The following is a 22011-nucleotide window of genomic DNA, read 5'->3' on the forward strand; positions in this document are numbered from 1 at the left end:
ATACAATGGAACACAGAGTAATTTACAGTTTTATGAGGAAAAATATCGCTACTTTAACAATGATGACTATTGCTGTACAATCATGTTGTTGTGGTTTTAGGCGTCTCAACGCACTGACAAGGCGTTTCCAGCACTCCACAAGCGCTCAAACGCTTTAGAAAGCCTAGAAACGCTATGCAGTATTCTCTTAACGGGAACTCATTTTAATAACCAGAAACTGAGTTTACTGCAGTAAAACATGCTTTATGTGTAGTGGAACAGACACGTAATCACATTTTGTAAGGGAAAAATATGACTACTTATACTTGGGTGACTCCACCTCTACAATTAGTAAGTCGTGGATGTAAGCGTTCGTTCAGTCTGAAAAGGCGTTTCCAGCACTCCACAAGCGCTCAAACGCTGTAGAAAGCCTAGACACGCTATGCAGAATTCTCTTAAAGTGACCTCATGTTAATCATCAGAAACTTAGTTTACTGCAGTAAAACTCACTTTATATGTAGTGCAACAAGCAGAAAATCACTTTTGTAAGGAATAAATATGACTACTTAAACTTGGGTGAGTACACTTTTCCAAACATGAACTCGTGGATGTACGCGTTCGTTCACCCTGAAACGGCGCTTCCAGCACTTCACATGCGCTCAAAGTCTTTGGAAAGGATGGAAACGCTATGCAGTGAAGAGAACATTATGATTCTAAACAGACATTTCTGACAAAAAATATATTTTACATATAATGGAATACAAGGTAAATCACATTTTCTTTAGAAAAAATGACTTATGTTCTTGATCACGTCTTCAATGTGCTCAAACGCTTTAAAAAGATCAGAAACGCTAGGCAGCATTCTCTGAAGGTGAACTCAATTTATTGATCAGAAACAGAGTTTACTGCAATAAAACACCCTGTATTTGTAATGGAACACACAGTAATTGACATTTTCTAAAGGAAACATATGACTACCTTAACTTGGGTCGTGGATTTAAGCGTTTCTTCAATCTGAAAAGGCGTTTCTAGCAATCCACAAGCGCTCAAACGCTTTGGAAAGGCTGGAAAGGAAACGCTATGCAGTGTTCTCTTATGGTTAAGCAACCATTATGATTATACTCAGACATTTTTGCCCAAAAAAATACCTTTTATATACAACTGAACACGGAGTAATTTACTTTGTTATGAGAAAACATATGGCTACCTTAACTAGCTGGACTATATCTGTACAATCATCTTGATGTGGTTTTAGGTGTTTCTTCACACTGAAAAGGCGTTTCCAGTACTCTACAATCGTTAAAAAGCTGTAGAAAGGGTGAAAACGTTAGGCAGTATTCTCTAAACGTAATGACACCATTACAATTATAAACAGATATTGCTGCCATTAAAATACCTTTTATATACAAGGAAACACATCCTACATCCGATTTTCTTAATAAAAAATCTGACTATTTGGACTGAAAAGAATACAATTTGGAAAAGGAGCTTTGACATGAGATCCCAGCACCGTGTCAACAACACTAAATCCCTTAGAAGAAGGCGACGGCCCAACTTCTTAAAATAAGAACTATAATATTTGAATGGTAATTTGGAGGCCAAAGTCCAGGGTCTTGTTCTTCAGCTTCTTTCGTTCATCTAAGAAAGATTGAAGTCTAAGATATGTGTAAGACTCTGGTCTAGAACCAACTAACAATAAACCAAACTATGAGACAGGGACAATAATGTTGAAATGAAAGGCCAAAGACCCAGGCAAAGGTCTAGTAGCATGAGCCAGCCATTTGGACTGTAAAGAATAAAATTTGGAAATGGAGCTCTGAGGCCAGGTCCCAGCACAATATCACCAACACTAAATCCCTTATAGGAAGGCAAAGATCCAAAGACCCAGGCAATGAGCTCTGAGGCCAGGTCCCAGCACAATATCACCAACACTAATTCCATAACTGGAAGGCAAAGACCCAACCTCTTAGAATAGGAAGTATAATATTTGAATGGTAATTTGGAGGCCAAAGCCCAGGGTCTTCTTCTTCAGCTTCTTTCGTTCATTTAAGAAGGGTTCAAGTCTAAGATTTGTGTTCTAAGACTCTGGTCCGGAACCAACAAACAGTAAAGCAAACTATGAGACAGGGACAATAAAGTTGAAATGACAGACCAAACACCCAGGCAATGGTCTAGTAGCATGAGCCAGCCATTTGGTCTCTCAGGAATGAAATTTGGAAACGAAGCTCAGAAACCAGGTCCCGGCACCGTATCAACAACACTAAATCCCTCAGAAGAAGGCAAAGACCCAACTTGTTAAAATAAGAACTATAATATTTGAATGGTAATTTGGAGGCCAAATCCCAGGGTCTTGTTCTTCAGCTTTTTTCGTTCATCTAACAACGATTCAAGTCTGAGATTTGTGTTCTAAGACTCTGGTCTAGAACCAACTAACAATGAACCAAACTATAAGAAGGACAATAATGATGAAATGAAAGACCAAAACAACCCGGCAAAGGTCTAGTAGCATGAGCCAGCCATTTGGACTCTAAAGAATAAAATTTGGAAATGGAGCTCTGAGGCCAGGTCCCAGCACAATATCACCAACACTAAATCCCTAATTGGAAGGCAAAGACCCAACCTCTTAGAATAGGAAGTATAATATTTGAATGGTAATTTGGAGGCCAAAGCCCAGGGTCTTGTTCTTATGCTTCTTTCGTTCATCTAACAACGATTCAAGTCTAAGATTTGTGTTCAAAGACTCTGGTCTAGAACCACCTAACAATGAACTAAACTACACGACAGGGACAATAATGATGAAATGAAAGGCCAAAAACCCAGGCAAAGGTCCAGTAGCACGGGCCAGCCATTTGGACTGTAAAGAATAAAATTTGGAAATGAGCTCTGAGGCAAGGTCCCAGCACAATATCACCGACACTAAATCCATAATTGGAAGGCCAAGCCATTGAGACTGTACCCAATAAAATGTGGAATGGAAGCTTTGAGGCCTATGCCTAGTGTCATCTCGCGAACATGACACACATTAGAGTTTAGCAAGTAATTTTTTGGAGGGCTAAGGCCCGTACCAAGGGTTCCCTGCCAAATTGCCTCGACATAATGAAATCTGGGGCAGGATTCTGAGACACACGAACCATAATATTTGAATGTTAATTTGGAGGCCAAAGCCAAGGGTCTCATAACTGCACTTCTGAATAGAGGCCAAGGATGGAAAAAAATTTCAATGAAATCTCTGAGCCAATACCCAGTATGAGCCATTTCATTTTGAAAGAGTAAAACGGGACAGGAGCTCTTAAAACAGGCCCAGAGGCCTTTATCCTATCATTGTGAAGACAAGGCCTAGTAATCATGATACAGAGATTTAGGCTTAAAAACCATTTAATCTGAGCATTGAGCCAAAGGTCATGGGCCCCCTATATAATACCCAACGCTAAGACCAGTTACTATACTAATGGAATGCGAGCTTGGAGTTGTTGGGTCGTTGAACCAAAATCCCAAGCTGTTTTATCCCAAGTGAATAGAAATTGTGATTGCAGCTCTTCAAACCAGGTAAGGATCTGCTACCAAAGACCAAGCCATTGAGACTTTAAAGAGGACAATGTGGAAAAGAAGCTCTGAGGCCCAGACCCAGTGTCCTCTCGTGACCTCCCTTTATATGCAGTGGAACCAAGCAAAAATAACAATTTCATTAGAATGACCACTAAAGCCTTAATTAGTAAGACCAAACCTGTACAATACTAAAAGCGTCCTTATGTACTCAAAGATACACTGAATTGAGTTTACTAGCACTCCTTAAGCACTCAAAATCCTTGGAAAACCAAGAGCGATATTCTGTATGCTCTCATCGGGAACACTCCATAATGATTATAAACAGACATATCTGCCAGAAAACACCATTTATTTTTAAAGGAACAGACCGTACATCACACTGTCTTAAGAAAAAACATGACTGCATTAACTAGAGCGAATACAACTGTGCAATCATCTTGCTGTAGTTTTAGGCGTTTCTTCACACTGAAACGGTGTTTCCAGCACTCCACAAGCGCTCAAACGCTTTCGAAGACCTAGAAACGCTAGGCAATATTCTCTGAAGGTGAACTCATTCTAATGATCAGAAACTGGTTCTCTGCAATGAAACACCCAGTATTTGGAATGGAACAGAAAGTAAAACAAATTTAGTAGAGAAAACATATGACTACTTTAACTTGGGGGACGGCTTTGGAAAGCCTGGAAACGCTAAGCAGTGTTCTCTTATGGGGAAGCAACCATTATGATTATTAGCGGACATTTCTGCCGTTCTGCCAGAGTAATTTACAGTTTTATGAGGAAAAATATCACTACTTTAACAAAGATGACTATAGCTGTACAATCATGTTGTTGTGGTTTTAGGCGTCTCGTCGAACTGAAAAGGCGTTACCAACGCTCCACAAGCGCTCAAACGCTTTAGAAAGTCTAGAAACTCTATGCCGTATTCTTTGAATGTGAAGACACCATTACGATTCTAAACCGACATTTCTGCCAATAAATACATTTTATATACAATGGAACACAGAGTAATTTACAGTTTTATGAGGAAAAATATCGCTACTTTAACAATGATGACTATTGCTGTACAATCATGTTGTTGTGGTTTTAGGCGTCTCAACGCACTGACAAGGCGTTTCCAGCACTCCACAAGCGCTCAAACGCTTTAGAAAGCCTAGAAACGCTATGCAGTATTCTCTTAACGGGAACTCATTTTAATAACCAGAAACTGAGTTTACTGCAGTAAAACATGCTTTATGTGTAGTGGAACAGACACGAAATCACATTCTGTAAGGGAAAAATATGACTACTTATGATTGGGTGACTCCTCCTCTACAATCAGTAAGTCGTGGATGTAAGCGTTCGTTCAGTCTGAAAAGGCGTTTCCAGCACTCCACAAGCGCTCAAACACTGTAGAAAGCCTAGAACAAAGAGTAATTTACAGTTTTATGAGGAAAAATATCACTACTTTAACAAGGGTGACTATAGCTGTACAATCATGTTGTTGTGGTTTTAGGCGTCTCAACGCACTGAAAAGGCGTTTCCAGCACTCCACCAGCGCTCAAACGCTTTAGAAAGCCTAGAAACGCTATGCTGTATTCTCTGAATGTGAAGAAACCATTATGATTCTAAACAGACATTTCTGCCAATAAATACATTCTATATGCAATGGAACACAAGGTAAATCACATTTTCTTAGGAAACAATATGACTACTGAAATTTTGTTGATCAAAGCTCTTCAAGCATGTAGTTGTTGTTTTAGGCGTCTCAACGCACTGACAAGGCGTTTCCAGCACTCCACAAGCGCGCAAACGCTTTAGAAAGCCTAGAAACGCTATGCAATATTCTCTGAACGTGAATTCATGTTAATGATCAGAAACTGAGTTTACTGCAGTAAAACATGCTTTATGTAGTGGAACAGACAGGAAATCACATTTTGAAAGGAAAAAATATGACTATTTTTACTACATCTCTACAATCATAAAGTCGTGGGTTTAGGCGTTTCTTCGCTCCACAAAGTTGTTTCCAGCAGTCCCCAGCGCTAAAACGTTTAAGAAAGGCTGGAATCTCTATGCAGTATTCTCTTAACTTAAAGACACCCTTATAATTATAAACCGACATTTTTGCCACAAAATACCATTTATGTACGATGAAACACAAAGTAATTTACATTTTCTTAAGAAATAAATGGGAATACTTTTATTTGGGTGATTACATCTGTTCAATCATGCTGTGGTTTTAGGCATTTCTTCACACTAAACAGGCGTTTTCAGCACTCCACAAGCGCTCAAATGCTTTAGAAAGCATAGAAACGCTATGCAGTACTCTTTGAAAGTGAAGAAACCATTATGATTCTAAACAGACATTTCTGACCAAAAATATATTTTATATACAATGGAATACAAGGTAAATTACATTTTCTTAAGAAAAAATATGACTAATTTTCTTGATCACATCTCTCTTCAAGCATGATGTTGTGATTTTACGCATCTCGTCGCACTGAAAAGGCATCTCCAGCACCCCACAAGCGCTCAAATGCTTTAAAAAGCATAGAAACGCTAGGCAGCATTCTCTGAAGGTGAACTCAATTTAATGATAAGAAACAGAGTTTACTGCAATAAAACACCCTGTATTTGTAATGGAACAGACAGTACAACACATTTTGTAAAGGAAACATATGACTACCTTAACTTGAGTGACTACACTTCTACAATCAGTAAGTCGTGGATTTAAGCATTTCTTCACTCTGAAAAGGCATTTCCAGCAATCCACAAGCGCTCAAACGCTTTGGCAACGCTATGCAGTGTTCTCTTATGGTTAAGCAACCATTATGATTACACTCAGACATTTTTGCCCAAAAAAATACCTTTTATATACAATGGAACACGGAGTAATTTACATTTTTATGAGAAAACATATTGCTACCTTAACTAGCTGGACTACATCTGTACAATCATGAAGTTGTGGTTTTAGGCGTTTCTTCACACTGAAAAGGTGTTTCCAGTACTCTACAATCTCTAAAAAGCTGTAGAAAAGCTGGAAACACTAGGCAGTACTCTCTTAACATAAAGACACCATTATAATTATAAACAGACATTGCTGGCATTAAAATACATTTTATATACAATGAGACACAACCTAAATCCGATTTTCTTAATAAAAAGTATGACTACTCTAATTTTGGTTAATACATCTGTTCAGTCATGATGTTGTGGTTTTCAGCTCAAACACTTTAGAAAGCATAGAAACACTAGGCAGTATTCTATTATTATTATTCTATTATTCTATTCAATTATGGGGCTGTGTTGTCTGTGCTGCCAGCCTGTGGGAAGGGTGCATGAATATCAATAGAAGACGATGAGGTATTGATGTCCAGGCAGGCAGAGACTGAAGTACCAGGAGCTGAGAAGAGGGAGGGTGTGGAGGTAACCGCTGTACATACAGGCACTGTGGAGATCTGAACAGGGCAGTCAAACAAGTTATAGAAGATGTTGAACTCATTGGCTCTCTCTTCGCCACCGTCTAACGCACTGTCCATCCTCTGCTTACAGCCGGTAATGGTCTTCATACCATTCCATACCTCCCTCATGTTATTCTCCCTTAACTTCTGCTCCACCTTCTTCCTGTAGGACTCCTTGGCCTCTCGCAAGTGGACTTTGAGCTCCCTCGGTACGCTCCTAAGCTCTTCCTGGTTATTGTCTTTAAAGGCCCTCTTCTTCTTGTTCAGCAGGCCTTTGACATTGCTGGTTATCCAGGGCTTGTTATTAGCAAAGCAGTGCACAGTTTTCACAGGAACAACAATGTCCATGCAAAAGTTCATGTAGTCTGTCATGCAGTGTGTAATCCCCTCAATGTCCTCCCTATGTGGCTCCTGCCGTACACTCCATTCAGTGGACTCGGAACAATCCCTGAGAGCCGCTTTAGCTTCAGGAGACCATTTTCTGAAGGAGCGTGTAGTTACAGCTTGGCTTTGGACACGGGGCTTGTAATGAGGCTGCAGGTAGACCAGGTTGTGGTCAGATTTTCCCAGAGGGGACAGGGGTGTGGCGGTGTATGCATCCTTCACATTGGCGTAAAGGAGATCAATTGTCCTGTTCTTCCTAGTGGGGCAGTCTACATACTGGTAAAAAGCAGTAAGCATTGAGTCCATTGAAAGCCTTGGGGTGCTGGGTCTGAAGTCTCGTGATGGTTGTGTGTATGACGTCACGCCGTCTCAGCATCTGCATGAGGAGGAATGTAAACACAAACAACAATGGCATAGGACAGTTCCCTAGGTATGTAACAGTGTCGGAGACTTAACGCCAGCAGTTCAATATCCTGACAGCAGATTATCTCCTTCACAGTCACATGTCCTGCGTTACACCATCTGATGTTCACAAAAAGCACGAGTCACCCACCTTTGCTTTTGCTGCTCAATCCCTGTCCGCTCTCAGGGTGGCGAATCCGGGAATGTCCACATTAGCATCGGGAATGTTGCCAGTTAGCCATGTTTCCGTGAAACATAAAAGACTACATTCCCGGTATAACCACTGATTACAAACCAGTGCCGCTAATTTGTCTGTCTTGTTGGCCAAAGCTTAGCGCCGGCTCTGCAACCCCGATAGCTCCTCCGCAGCTATTCCAGAATGGGGTGCGTTGTGTTGGTGTGACCCTTTGTTCGGAGCGCTAGCAGCACTTCCTTTGTGCAAACAAAGTTATTTCTGCCCGTACGAATGAAAACAGGTTCCATGTCCTTAGTACATAAAAAACAGTCACTTAATTAGCAATATAAGCGTACAGAAAAAAGAAAAAGTAAGGAAAAAGTGCAAAAACAGTACACAAAAGACAGAGCTACTGGAAAGGCTGCCGCTCACAGCGGTGCCGGAAGATGTTTTTTTGCTGTGTATTTCTCCTCATAAGTAAATGTTTGCGGAAACAACCCCTTAAGCATAATCCTTTTTAAAAATGATCTTTGTGCCTGTGAATAGTCAAGAAAGCAAAGCACTGGGAAAGTCCTCATCATCATCATAATCATCATCACTTTTACTTATATAGCACCTTTCCCATGCTCAAGGACGCTTTACAATCAATTTATAATTAACAATACTAACACAGAACACAAACACACAAACACACACACACACACACACACACACACACACACTCCATGGTTCCTACAGCTAGCGGAGGGAATTTCACTGACCACTGTACAGCGTCACTTAGCTAGCCCGGAAAGAGTCCTTAGCCACAGGAAAAGTCTCACACCGCAACTACGGTGCATCACACAGGAGGCCGAACCAGGTAGCCTCAAAGGCCGAAAATGTCCTTTGCCACAAAAGGGTAGCATTTACCTGCAGCCGAACACCACCAGTCCAGGAAGCCTCATAGCTGCAATGCAGCATCACCCAAGTGGCTGGCCCAAGACCTCCGTGAAGCTGGCCCCCCATGTGGTCAGAAATGGAATAAAGATGTTACTATTTGTAGCATGTTTGTGCTGGTTTGTGCCGGCAGCGTTTTTAAGAAATTAAACATTACATTTTATTGCCTGTGACGTCACACCATCAACGTCCAAATCGCACCGAAACGGTTTCATTCGTTTGTGCTGCGTTTGTGCTGGTTTGTGCCCTTAAAAGAAACATTCCAGCTGTTTTAATTCACCAGTTATAAAGCCATGAAGGTTGGACGAGTAACGTCACTCAGCCCCCCATCAACGTCCAAATCACACGAAAAAGGTCTCATTCCTTTGTGCTGGTTTGTGCCCTTAAAAGAAACATTTGTGCTCTTTTAATTCTCCAGTTATAAAGCCATAAATGTTGGACGAGTGACGTCACGCAGCCCCCATCGACGTCCAAATCGCACCACAAAGGTCTCATTCGTTTGTGCTGCGTTTGCGCCGGTTTGTGCCGTTAAAAGAAACATTCCAGCTGTTTTAATTCACCAGTTATAAAGCCATGAAGGTTGGACGAGTAACGTCACTCAGCCCCCCATCAACGTCCAAATCGCACCAAAAGGGTCTCATTCGTTTGTGTTGCTTTTGTGCTGCGTTTGTGCCCTTAAAATAAACATTTGTCCTCTTTTAATTCTCCAGCTGTGAAGCCATAAATGTTGGACGAGTGACATCAAGCAGCCCTCCATCAACGTCCAAATCGCACCAAAAGGGTCTCATTCATTTGTGCTGCGTTTGTGCTGGTTTGTGCCCTTAAAAGAAACATTTGTGCTTTTTTAATTCTCCAGTTATAAAGCCATACTTGTTGGACGAGTGACGTCATGCAGCCCAAAAGGGTCTTATTCGTTTGTGCTACGTTTGTGCCTTTAAAAGAAATGTTTGTGCTCTTTTAATTATCAAGTTGTAGGCTAATTTTTTTTTTATAAGTGAGGTCACTCAGCCCCCCCATGAACGTCCAAATCACACGAAAAAGGTCTCATTCCTTTGTGTTGGTTTGTGCCCTTAAAATATACATTTGTGCTCTTTTAATTCTCCAGTTATAAAGCCATAAATGTTGGACGAGTGACGTCACGCAGCCCCCATCGACGTCCAAATCGCACCACAAGGGTCTCATTCGTTTGTGCTGCGTTTGCGCCGGTTTGTGCCGTTAAAAGAAACATTCCAGCTGTTTTAATTCACCAGTTATAAAGCCATGAAGGTTGGACGAGTAACGTCACTCAGCCCCCCATTAACGTCCAAATCGCACCAAAAGGGCCTCACTCGTTTGTGCCGCGTTTGTGCTGGTTTGTGCCATTAAAATAAACATTTGTCCTCTTTTAATTCTCCACTTATGAAGCCATAAATGATGGACGAGTGACGTCACGCAGCCCCCCCATCAACGTCCAAATCGCACCAAAAGGGTCTCATTCGTTTGTGCTGCGTTTGTGCCGTTAAAAGAAACATTCCAGCTGTTTTAATTCACCAGTTATAAAGCCATGAAGGTTGGACGAGTAACGTCACTCAGCCCCCCATCAACGTCCAAATCGCACCAAAAGGGTCTCATTCGTTTGTGCTGCGTTTGTGCCCTTAAAAGAAACATTCCAGCTGTTTTAATTCACCAGTTATAAAGCCACAAATGTTGGACGAGTGACGTCACGCAGCCCCCCATCAACGTCCAAATCGCACGTGTGTGCTCTTTTAATTCTTAAGTTGTTGTGTAAACAAGTTTTGTCACTAGCGATGACATCATTACCACAGGATTAACGCTAGCTGATGGTGAAGATCTGAGAAAGGCCTTTTTGCCTCCTGAGCAGCCGCTATCCCTGATCACTACAAAGTCATCTGGCTTTTTCAGCTTTAATTATTCAGCTTCATTATTGCACTGAGTAGAAGTCCAGAGCTGAACTAAAAGTGATGATTAGAAATGACTACTTTTCTCTTTAAAAACCACTTTCAAAACGAAAGGATTTGTGAGGTTACACTTAGTTTAAGGAATAAAACATTAATGTTGGTCTTTCAGTGTGTCATGTTTGCTCATGTTAATGTGTGATATGTTAAAATGCTCATCAAATATCAACAAAAAATTACTGGAACCACCAAGAACACAACAGCTTTTAACAGTGACCAATGTGGGCTTTATCCCACTCTGGAATTTTTGTGGATATTTCCTGACTACATAAGGGGGCCAGCTTCACAGAGGTCGGCCCAAGAGGCCTTGTAGCTGCAGCGTAGCTGGTCCAGGCAGCCCCAAAGCTGCAGTGCAACGTCAGCCAAGCAGCCAGCCCAGGCTATGATGTCACATTGAGCAGGTTCCCAGTCCAGAGAACCCCGCAGCCGAGATGCAGCATCACTCAAGCGGCCGGTCCAGGCTGCATAATAGCTGAGATGTAGTGTTGGAAAGTCAATCTCAGTGGATGATGGCAAACTCCTCCGCCAGCAGGCAAACATCAAAACGTACACATAAATAATACGAAACTAATGTTATGTGGAACGCACACACGCACACACACATCATCAAGGTCCTCCTTCTCTATCAGCCTCATGACACAGTAGCCACGTTTACATGCAGCCTGATAATCCGTTAATAATCCGACTAATAGCTCAATCGGAATAGAACACGGCCATGTAAACACCTCAATCGGAATAGACTAGTCCGATTGAGGCCATTCGGAATACAATTTCTATCCGATTGAACGAGGTGGGTAAACTTCTAAATAATCCGTTAAATAGAAGAATAATAGCCATGTAAACGCCTGAATCCGATTACATTCCAATCGGAACGTGTAAGTATGTTCTGCGCCTGTGCGTCGCGTCAAGGCGAAAGTTTATACCGTTCAGCATGGCGGAGCAGAAACGGGTCTGCAGAGGAGACGAAGTTTATGCTCTGAGCTTTAAAAGACGGCGGTGGGACGGACGTCCAGCTTATGAGTCTCAGAACACGACGTCTTCCTCTCGCCGCTTCCTTTATAAGCACATGTGAAGCACGTTTTCCTGAGTCTGACATCATTTTAAAGCAATTAAAACCCAAGCGCGCCAACTGGAAACTCATATCACGCGGGCTGGACCTCACGTGATGTTCGCTGTCATGGTAACGTTTACTCTAAACGCTACTCCACGCATGCGCGTCATTTTGCATCGGATTACTTGTAGTGAGCATGTAAACGAAGATTTTCCATCAAATCGTTGAATAGAGTGTGCATATAAACACCTCAGTCTGAATCTGTAATCGGATTGTATTCAATCGGATTGGCAAAAATCTTTGCATGTAAACATAGCCACTGTGCTTTGGACACGTACATCCTAGAAGACCATGGTTTATACCTTCTAGTGATCTTAAATTTTGATTTTTTTTATGTGCCAGTCAGTTGAGTCCTTCCAATGGTACATTATGCCTGGAGGTAAATCCTACCATTTCCTAAAATCCACTGCTCACTTCTGAAGCCAAGATTTATCTTTATTTGACATCTATCGGGCTGCTAAGGTCAGTAAAAACATCAAAAACCATGCACCCCAGGTAGTGTTGCTCCTTCTCTATGGCCCAGACTGAAAAACACTTCTTTGTGATACAGTAGAGAATGGGAGTTCAGCCCCCTGCAAAGCTCTTGATAAGTCGGCATTTACTGCTTTGTTACCATCCAACTGTGCAAGATGTCTCATAGTAAAAAGAGCCTGGGTTTGATTCCCCGGGTGGGCGAAAAGGGTCCTTTCTGTGTGGAGTTTGCTTGTTCTCTCATGTCTTTGTGGGTTTCCTCTGGGTGATCTGGTTTCCTCCAACAGTCCAAAGACATGCAGTCAGGCCAACTGGACACGCTAAATTGCCCCTAGTGTGTGTAATTGTACATGTCTGTGTGTCTGCCCTGTGATGGACTGGCGACCTGTCCAGGGTGTTTACTGCCTTTCACCCAATGAGCACTGGAATAGGCTACAACACCCCCCGCACCCCAGAAGGATAAGCAGCTTAGAGTGTGTGTGTGTGTGTGTGTGTGTGTGTGTGTGTTTATTGTCACAGTAGATTATTGCATCAAATAGATAGAGCTGATTCCTCTGAGAGATGCCATGATCAAAAGAGTTTGTTAAATACTGAAAGACAAAATCTTCAGAAGATGAGTGTTCTGGAATACTTAGTCTCTGACTGGGCCCACAGTTCACGAGTAAACTGATGAGTCTGTGATGTGAATACTGGGGTCACACAGAAGATGACCATATCCTACCACCCACAGTCCAATCATACAAAGGGTGAACAGGAACCTCAAGTCCATGACTGCATCATTTGTGGGGAAATATCAGAAATGGGACAGGTGGATCCCTGAGTTTAGTACAGCCCTCAACACAGCTACATATGAGACCATAGGGGTGACTCCTGCTGGGTTGGCTCTTGGTAGGAACATCTAGTCATCTAGTCAAGTTCCCCCAATGAACATATTTGCAGATACAGATATCAAGTCTTCATTTAAACATTGCTGATAGATAAGGGTGATTAAATTTAATGAGTGACACTTAGAATTAACAATTTTGTCACAATTTTATCATCCTTTATGTAGCTGAAATAAACTAATGCAATTTTCGTATGAGGAAAAAATAAGTATACCCCATATATATCATTATTTTCAGATTTGTCAGTAATCCGATCAACACGTTTACATGCGCATAGTAATCAGATAATGGGAAACTCCAGGTCTACATGAGTTAGGCATAAATCAGATTTTTACTTTGCAATCAGCCAATAAACTCAGAAGACGTGACTCATAACTCAAACTTCATGCTGCGGCTTTTTTTTAAAAAAAACATTGCGCCATTTTACCTGAAAACATGAACATACATCATCTAGAAGATGAAGAATATTTTACTCCTTCATTTCGTGTTTGGTTTCAGCACTGCTCCAAAAGTGTTTTGCGACATCCACCGTCTGTTCTCACACATGCGCAGATTGAGAAATCTGATAGAAATCGGGGTATGAGTATACATGCACTGAGAAATCTGATTACTGAGCTAAAACCCAGCTCTCTTTATCAGATTTCTTAATCGGATTTCTAGATTGGAGTATGGTGTTTAGATGACAATTTGATTTGATTATGATCAGATTACTGAGTGCATGTAAACGCGCTCGCTTTTAGAGAATAACTTCTCTTATTTAAACTTCGAACATCTGGTCTGGTTTGCTCTTTGTTACTGGAGTGTGTGGTATCCTCATGCATAGGCCTCTCTGCCAACTTTTCCAGGCCAGGCTGCTCCAGCAAATTTAATCCTGGAGCAGACTATAAAATGCTCCATATAAAATGACTATAAAATGAACCAAACTCTTATCACAGAATCTGTAGGTAGCTCTTGCCTCTATCAATGTAAAAGTGCATGCATCTACCATTAGAAAAATACTGCACAAATTTGACCTACATGGGAAGTGTGCCAAGAAGAAGACTTTGCTGTCTAAAAAGAACACTGGGGCAAGACTAAAATTTTCAAATGAATATCTAGGCAAGGACCAGGACTTCTGGAACAATGTACTATGGACAGATGAGTCAAAGTTAAATTTTTTTGGTCACAGTACCAGAAGCCATGTGTGGCAAAAAACAAAAGTAGTATTTGATCAGAAAAACCTCTTATCAGCTGTAAAGCATGGTGGTGAAAATGTTATAATTTGGGGCAGCTTTGCTGCCTCAGGGCCCGGCGAATTTAAAATCACAGAATCGACTATGAATTCTCTTTCATACCAGAGAGTGCTTGAGGAGAATGTGAGACCATATGTAAAAAAGTTGAAGTTGAAGAAGTGGACCTTCCAACAGGATAATGATCCCAGGCAAACAAGTAAATCCACCAAAGAATGGCTCAAACAAAGAAATGGAGAGCTACAGAATGACCTAGTCAAAGCCCATATCTGAATCCCTTTGAAATACTGTGGGGGGATTTGAAACAGGCTGTATATGCAAGAAACCCCTTAAACACTGCACAGTTGAAATAATTCTGCATGTAAGAATGGGTAAAAAATTCTCCCAGTAGATGACAGAAACTGGCAGACAGTTGTAAGAAATGCCTCCATAATGTTGTTTCTGCCAAAGGGGGCAGTACTATTTACTGGAGCCAGGGATGTACTTACTTTTTCAACAGACAAAAATTACATCTCAGTAATTCTTTTTAAATAAATGATTACAAAGTCAAATTTTCATTGTTTTTATTCTATAACATTCATCTATACATACTATTTAACTAAAGATGTCCACATATGTTGAAAAGGAGAAATATTACATGGGGTGTACTTACTTCTTCACATGAATGTAAAGTCCCTTGGATCAACTCTTACTTCAGCCACTCATGTCAGAGACACAAGCATACACCACTATACACAAACAAGAGTCTGTTTTATGAGGGTGGATTTTGCTTCCTGTACTCAGGTGTGAGTACACTCTAAAAATTATGTTAATTAACTGTACATTTTATGTATCATCACTATTTTACATCATATGCCATTCAATATGCACTATAAACACACGTTAAATCATCAGTTTTTGCTTGGCAAGCTGTAACTTGCCCTCTCATCTAAACTTCTGCCTTTTGTTTTTTTTTTCATGAGCAAGGTTTAGATGAGTGTTGTGCAAATAAGATAAATAAGATAAATTTCTTCTAAAAAGATAAATGCTTATCCTTCAACTCTGCATTTGGTTTTTGAGACTCTCAAAAAGCTTGTTGTGTTGGTTTTATAATGTCAGCTGTGCATTGGTAGTTATTCCCCCGCAAGCTTTTGCCCACTTTAACCTGAGGTAAACTAATCTATCTAGAAAGCTATTTTAGCTTTTAACAGATGACGGACAGTCTTGTAGTTAAGTTAGCTAATGCCACACCAAGAAGAAAAGCTCTATCTACACAATTTTAGCAAATACTGAGGTTCTTCTTCATTCTGTTGGGAAAAAAAATCACAAGATTTTGTAAAGTTGTCAGTTGAACAAGCCAAGCTAAAAACTAAAGGTTAGCTAGCTAATGTTAGTTGCTTTCTTAGTGATGGTAGTGATGGAGCATGGGTAATGTAACTTTGCTGCAAATCCGAACATGACTGTAATCAATCAATTAAAAAAAAAATGTTTTGAGAGACTTGTGTCAGTTGTGACCATGCTAGCCTGAAAGCTGTAGGCTAGTTAACTAGCTAATTTTAGCCACATCTTATTTGTTACAACAGCTAATGTAGCTAAAATCTGTTTGTGAAGATCATACCTAGATGCTGCGTTGGGTCCAGCCAGGCACGTCAACAGCGCCGCCATTTTGGGGCGGTCGACAACACTGCTGGACTGCATACAGACCCATTACATGGTGCATCAGCCAGCTTCTTGTTAGAATTTTCCCGTTCCACCTCAAATGGTGCAGGCTCAGGCGCCAGAAAGTGACTGCTGCACCATTTAAGGTGGAACAGGAAAATTCTGACAAGAAGCTGGCAAATAGGAAGCCAACTTCAGCTTCATCCTTTTTTCTGTGTGTGAAATTGTTTCTACCAGAGCTTGCGCTAAACTCATTTTTTAATGTCAGGTGCAGACTGCTTCCTGCTGGTCCGGCTAATTAGCACAATCAAAGTTATTAAACAAATAAAAGCTACCGATAGCACAACGTGTAGCCCAGATTAATTTATGTCTAAGGACTAAAACAAAACATATTTGGTGAAAATCGGTTGAGTATCAAGGAAATAAGTTGTGGCCGCTTTAAGCCTGAGAACTCATCATCTCTCAATACAAGTGAATCTGTTCACAAGCAGATCTCACTCCAACATGGCAGAAGCGCAGAAGTATCGCCTCAGATAGAGAACAACAGACAATGCGGCATCTAGGTATGTATATCTACAGTGAAGATGAGCTGCAAACTAGCTAACATTAGCTATCGGCCATTCTGTTACAACATTTTGCAGCGCCAACCTTTTTGGATGTCACAAAACATGGGTAATACAATCTAGCTAACATAACCATTTGAATTTAATTTTTCCTATACAGTCTGATCATAACAAACCAAAACAATATTTTTGAATGTTTTGTGTGAATTGTATTTCATTTTTCAAAGAAAGGTGTTGTGCATTGATGCAGAACAGAAGCACCAAACCTGGGCTGAAGTTACAAAGGGATCACATGCACATTTAAAACTAGTGTTATCTTTCCTTCACCTAATTGCAATTTTACAGGTTTTCAATGCATAAGGCAGCAAAAACAATGGTAAAAGTACTTCTAGATAAAAATACAAATTAAATTTGATACTGTTTCATAAAATTGTGTAAAAATTCATTATAAAATTCCCAACAAATGTTTTCATACATGTTAATTTAAGTTTATTTCTGTTAATTTGTTGTGGTGTATTTAGGCCAAAATTACACAATGTGTAGCTCTGTCAGAGATTGTGTAATTAGAACACATATTTGTGTTTAATATGTGAAAAGACAAACAGATGTGTTAAAAATAACACAGTAGGTGTTGGTTTTAACACATCTGTCTGTGTAAAGCTGCATATTTTAAGCAACAAACAAAAAACAGTACACTAAACAATTTCAATTTGACAAACAGCAATTATCTGTAATTCCAAAAACGAATACATAAAGCACACTTCAGAAGGTGCCTAATAAGTTTTAATGCATGTGCAACAAGCAAACAAGCATGGGAGGATTTTGTTCTTTAATTAACTAAGCAACTTCAGATTGTGCTGCATTGTAAGTAAACTTAAAATATTGAAAAACAGTGATGAAACTGAAATCTCACAGAGGTTCCTGACATGCAACAAATAACATTCCTGTGTTGTGACAGGCCATCTAGCAATACAGCAACAATACAATACTGTTTTTTTAAGAACCTCTTTTGATATTTAGATTGCTTTCATCTTTTTTCCCCTTTGTTTGAAAGATAGAAGATGACAGAAAAAACACAGCTCTACCATGTATACAAAGAAAACATCCATAGAACAACCTTTAAATTTAATCCTGGAAGATCGTAAGAACATCTACCTCTAATTCTTTGTACAAGACCTGAAGACTGCAAGAATATTACACAATCTGATAAACATGCAAATGAGGCAAAAGTCTCACTTGACCCATTTCATTCAAACTTTGATATATTAATTGATATCCTTGCAGTCCAGTCTCACTCTGGCACTTCAGGGATTCTCTGGCCAAAGGAGAGAATGGACTGGCTACGGTCTGGGTCATTTAAACGCAGGATACGGGTCAGATTATTCACTGGCAGAGAGCTGAAAAATAAAGAGAGAAACAAAACAGAGGAATAAATCATAAATATATAAAAACAACAGTTTTTTAGAGTCTTTAAAAACTACTCTAGGTTTTGCATTAGTATTAATCTTCTTGATTAAATTACGGCTACAAGGTGCAATGACCAGCAGAAAAATGAGGACTCCACATCATCCTGGCTTTGAAAAAAAGGTTGTTATGTCTGACAATAAATGTCTTAAATGAATAAAGCGTTAACACAACACACAGGAACAATGTGTTCAATGGATTATTTACAAATGTGGTTTGAAATAAGCAGGCCTTCCCTGAAAAAGATGTCACCTGGATGGCAGCACGTGTTGCTCCAAAACCTGTATATCATTCAGCATTAATGGTGCCTTCACAGGTGTGCAAGTCACCCATGCCATACGCACTAATGGATCCACACACCATCACTGATGCTAGCTTTTGAACTGTGCACTCCTAACAAGCTGGATATATCTCCTCTTTAGCCTGGAGGACACAGTGTCCATGATTTCCAAAAGATTTTCAAATTTTGATGTTTGGACTCCAGGACCCCAGGACTTTTTTGGACCCCTTCCACTTTGCCACAGTCCATCCTTAATGAACTCAGGTCCAGAGAAGGCAGGGGCATTTCTGGATACTGTTTATATATGGTTTCTTCTTTGCATTGTAGAGTTTTAACGTGAATTTGTGGATGCAGAGACGAACTGTGTTCACAGTGTGTTCCTGAGCCTATGCAGTGATTTCCACTAGAGAATTATGCCTTTTTATTGCAATGCTGCCTGAGGGCCTGAAGATCATGGCCAGACAATATTGGCCTTTGGCGCTGTCCCTTGCATACAGAGATTTCTCCGGATTCTCTTATCAACTTCAATGTTTTTGTAAATATATGCTCATTCTGAAGCTCATAGCTGCAACATGTCCCAAAAAGGTTTGACTAGGGCCCTTTAAGGCTGGGACCATTGTGAAATGTTAAAAAAAAACAAAAAAAAAAACAAAAAAAAACTTCTGAAGCAGGTGATGCAGTCACGCTTGGGTATAAAAGGAGCATCCAGGAAAGGTGTACTCCTTTATGACCCTGGATGGGTTGACGCTTGCCACTTTGTCAAAAAAGCATCAGCAAAAATCCAACAGAAAATAAAGGTTCCTCAATGAGCTATTGCAAGGATTTTAGGTATCTCACCTTCTACAGTGCATAATAACATCAAAAGATTCAGGGAATCTAGAGAAATCTCTGGGCATAAAGGGCAACAATCAAAAACTGACTTCCGTGATGGATTTCACCACATGGGCTCAGGAATACTGTCAATAAACACAGTTTGCATTCACAAATGCAAGTTAAAACTGTACTGCACAGCAAAAGTCATGTCAACAGCATCCAGAAACACAGCTGACTTCTCTGGGCTCGAGCTCATCTGAAATGGACTGATGCACAGTGGAAAATGTATTGTAATAAGTTCAAAAGCCAGGGTCATGGAGTTTAGAAGTAATAAGGAGTTCAGTATTAATTCACCTTTGACAAGGAATAACTGTTTCATTTCTGACCATGTAGCATTTTAACAGTCATAGAGGTATTTTTCACAGTTTGAGGTGCACGAGAAGATGGAAGCGAGGCAAGCAAGCCGGGGTGCACGCTAGGCTAATGGTTAACTCCAGACGACGGTGCCATCGATCCTGCTTTCTAACATTTGTTCTTTGGAAAAAAAAACTGGACAGAGTGAGTTCAGAGACTGCTGTGTTTTCGTTTTTACAGAGACATGGATGACAAGCTCCACTCCGGACTCAGCCACTCAGCTCGACGGCCTGCTGTCCTTCCAGGCGGACAGAGACGCTGAACTGTGTGGTAAGACTCGAGGAGGGGGCCTGTGTGTTTACATCAACAATGAATGGTGTAAAAATGCTGCTGATGATTACTGATGTTACTGTCTTCAAAATCATCACAACGCACCCCAACCAGAAGTCGGTGGATGACTGCAGAGGTGCGCATGCTGCTGAGAACCCACGATAAGGCCTTCAAGTCAGGGGATAAGGCAGGCCTCAGAACAGCAAGAGCCAAGCTTTCCCGGGCCATCAGAGAGGCAAAGCGCGCCTACGCAAAGAAAATCGGTGATCATTTTCAAGACACTGCTGACACACGGTGCATGTGGCAGGGCATCCAGGCCATCACCAACTACAAGACACCTCCACCTGCTTGTGACAGTGATGCCTCCAGATGTGCTGAATAACTACAATGCTCGGTTTGAAGCACACACCTCCTCCAAATGAACAGGTACTGTGCCTGTCCACTGCTGATGTGCGGAGAACACAGAGTCAACCCACGAAACGCACCAGGATCTGACAGCATACCGGGCAGAGTGCTCAGAGAATGCGCTGAACAGCTGGCAGATGTTCTCACAGACATATTCAACATCTCTCTGAGCACTGCAGTCGTTCCAACATGCTTCAAGTCCACCACCATTATCCCTGTGCCAAAGAAGTCTCCAGTGTCCTGCCTCAATGACTATCGTCCCATTGCACTCACTCCCATCATCATGAAGTGCTTCGAGAGGCTTGTCATGAGGCACGTTAAAGACCAGCTTCCCCCTTCACTGGACTGCAATTTGCATATCGGCCCAATCACTCAACAGACGACACCATCTCCACCACACTCCACCTGGCTCTCACTCGCCTGCACAATAAAGACACCCATGTCAGAATGCTGTTCATAGACTTCAGTTCAGCATTCAACACCATTATCCCTCAGCACCTGATTGGAAAACTGATCCTACTGGGCCTGAACAGCTCCCTCTGTAACTGGGTCCTGGATTTCCTGACTGAGAGACCCCAATTAGTCAGGATAACAACATCTCCAGCACCACCATACTGAGCACCGGTGCCCCCCAGGGCTGTGTGCTTAGTCCACTACCGTTCACTCTGTTGACTCATGACTGTACTGCAAAGTACAGCTCAAACCACATCATCAAGTTCACTGATGACACTACTGTGGTGAGATAAGCATGAATGATGAGTCGGCATACAGAGTGGAGGTGCAGCGGCTAACGGACTGGTGCAGAACCAACAACCTGTCTCTGAATGTGGACAAAACTAAGGAGATGGTTGTTGACTTCCGAAGAGTGTGAGGTGACCACCCCCCCACTGAACATCAGTGGCTCTGCTGTGGAAATTGTCAGGAGCACCAAGTTCCTCTGCGTTCACATCACAGAGAACCTCACCTGGTCCCTCAACACCAACTCCATAGCCAAGAGAGCCCAGCAGTGCCTCTACTTCCTGCGGAGACTGGAGAAAGCTCATTTCCCCCCTCCCATGCTCACCATGTTCTACAGGGGGACTGTGCAGAGTGTCTTGAGCAGCTGCATCATCGCCTGGTTTGGGAATTGCAATGCCTCTGACTGCAAGACCTTACAGAGAATAGTGAAGACAGCTGAGAAAATCATCGAGGTCTCTCTACCCTCCATCATGGACATTTACACCACATGCTGCATCTGCAAAGCCACCAGCATTGCGGACGACCCCATCCATATCCCTCACACTGACTTTTTTCACTGCTGCCATCTGGCAGAAGGTACCAGAGCATCCATGCCATCACTACCAGACTCTGCAGCAGCCTTGTTCTGCAAGCAATCATGTTTTTAAACTCACAAGGACTGAACTGAAAACCCCCTCACACATATATTTTACACACACACACCTCTTTTTGATGCTCTATCTGCAACATTGCTGCTAAGACTATTCTACTGAAGTACTGTATATTTCTACCTCAGTAACTGCTGTGCTCACGTATGTCATAATCTGACTGCGTATACCCACATATCATAGCATGTTAAATATCTCTGCACCTTATCCTCACTACCTCCTGCGTCGGCGCTGCACTGTCCTGTCTGTTTACTGTGTCTAATGTCTGTT

The 22011-nt window shown here is 41.4% G+C and overlaps 1 protein-coding gene across 2 annotated transcripts in view; it reads right to left on the reverse strand.

Moving 5' to 3' along the window:
- Positions 1–17209: 17209 nt before the first annotated feature.
- The window catches only part of si:dkey-119f1.1 (uncharacterized protein LOC557127 homolog), a 175144-nt gene continuing 170342 nt past the window's right edge, over positions 17210–22011 (reverse strand). The window contains exon 27 of one of the 2 annotated variants that reach the window (XM_036563109.1): positions 17210–18107. In XM_036563109.1, the coding sequence (XP_036419002.1) occupies positions 18002–18107 (106 nt within the window). In that variant the 3' untranslated portion in view covers positions 17210–18001. The remainder of the gene's footprint in view (positions 18108–22011) is intronic. The other variant, XM_036563108.1, reaches the window with a different exon arrangement.

The sequence above is a fragment of the Colossoma macropomum genome, unplaced genomic scaffold (assembly GCF_904425465.1).
Source record: "Colossoma macropomum unplaced genomic scaffold, Colossoma_macropomum, whole genome shotgun sequence".
NCBI lineage: Eukaryota > Metazoa > Chordata > Actinopteri > Characiformes > Serrasalmidae > Colossoma > Colossoma macropomum.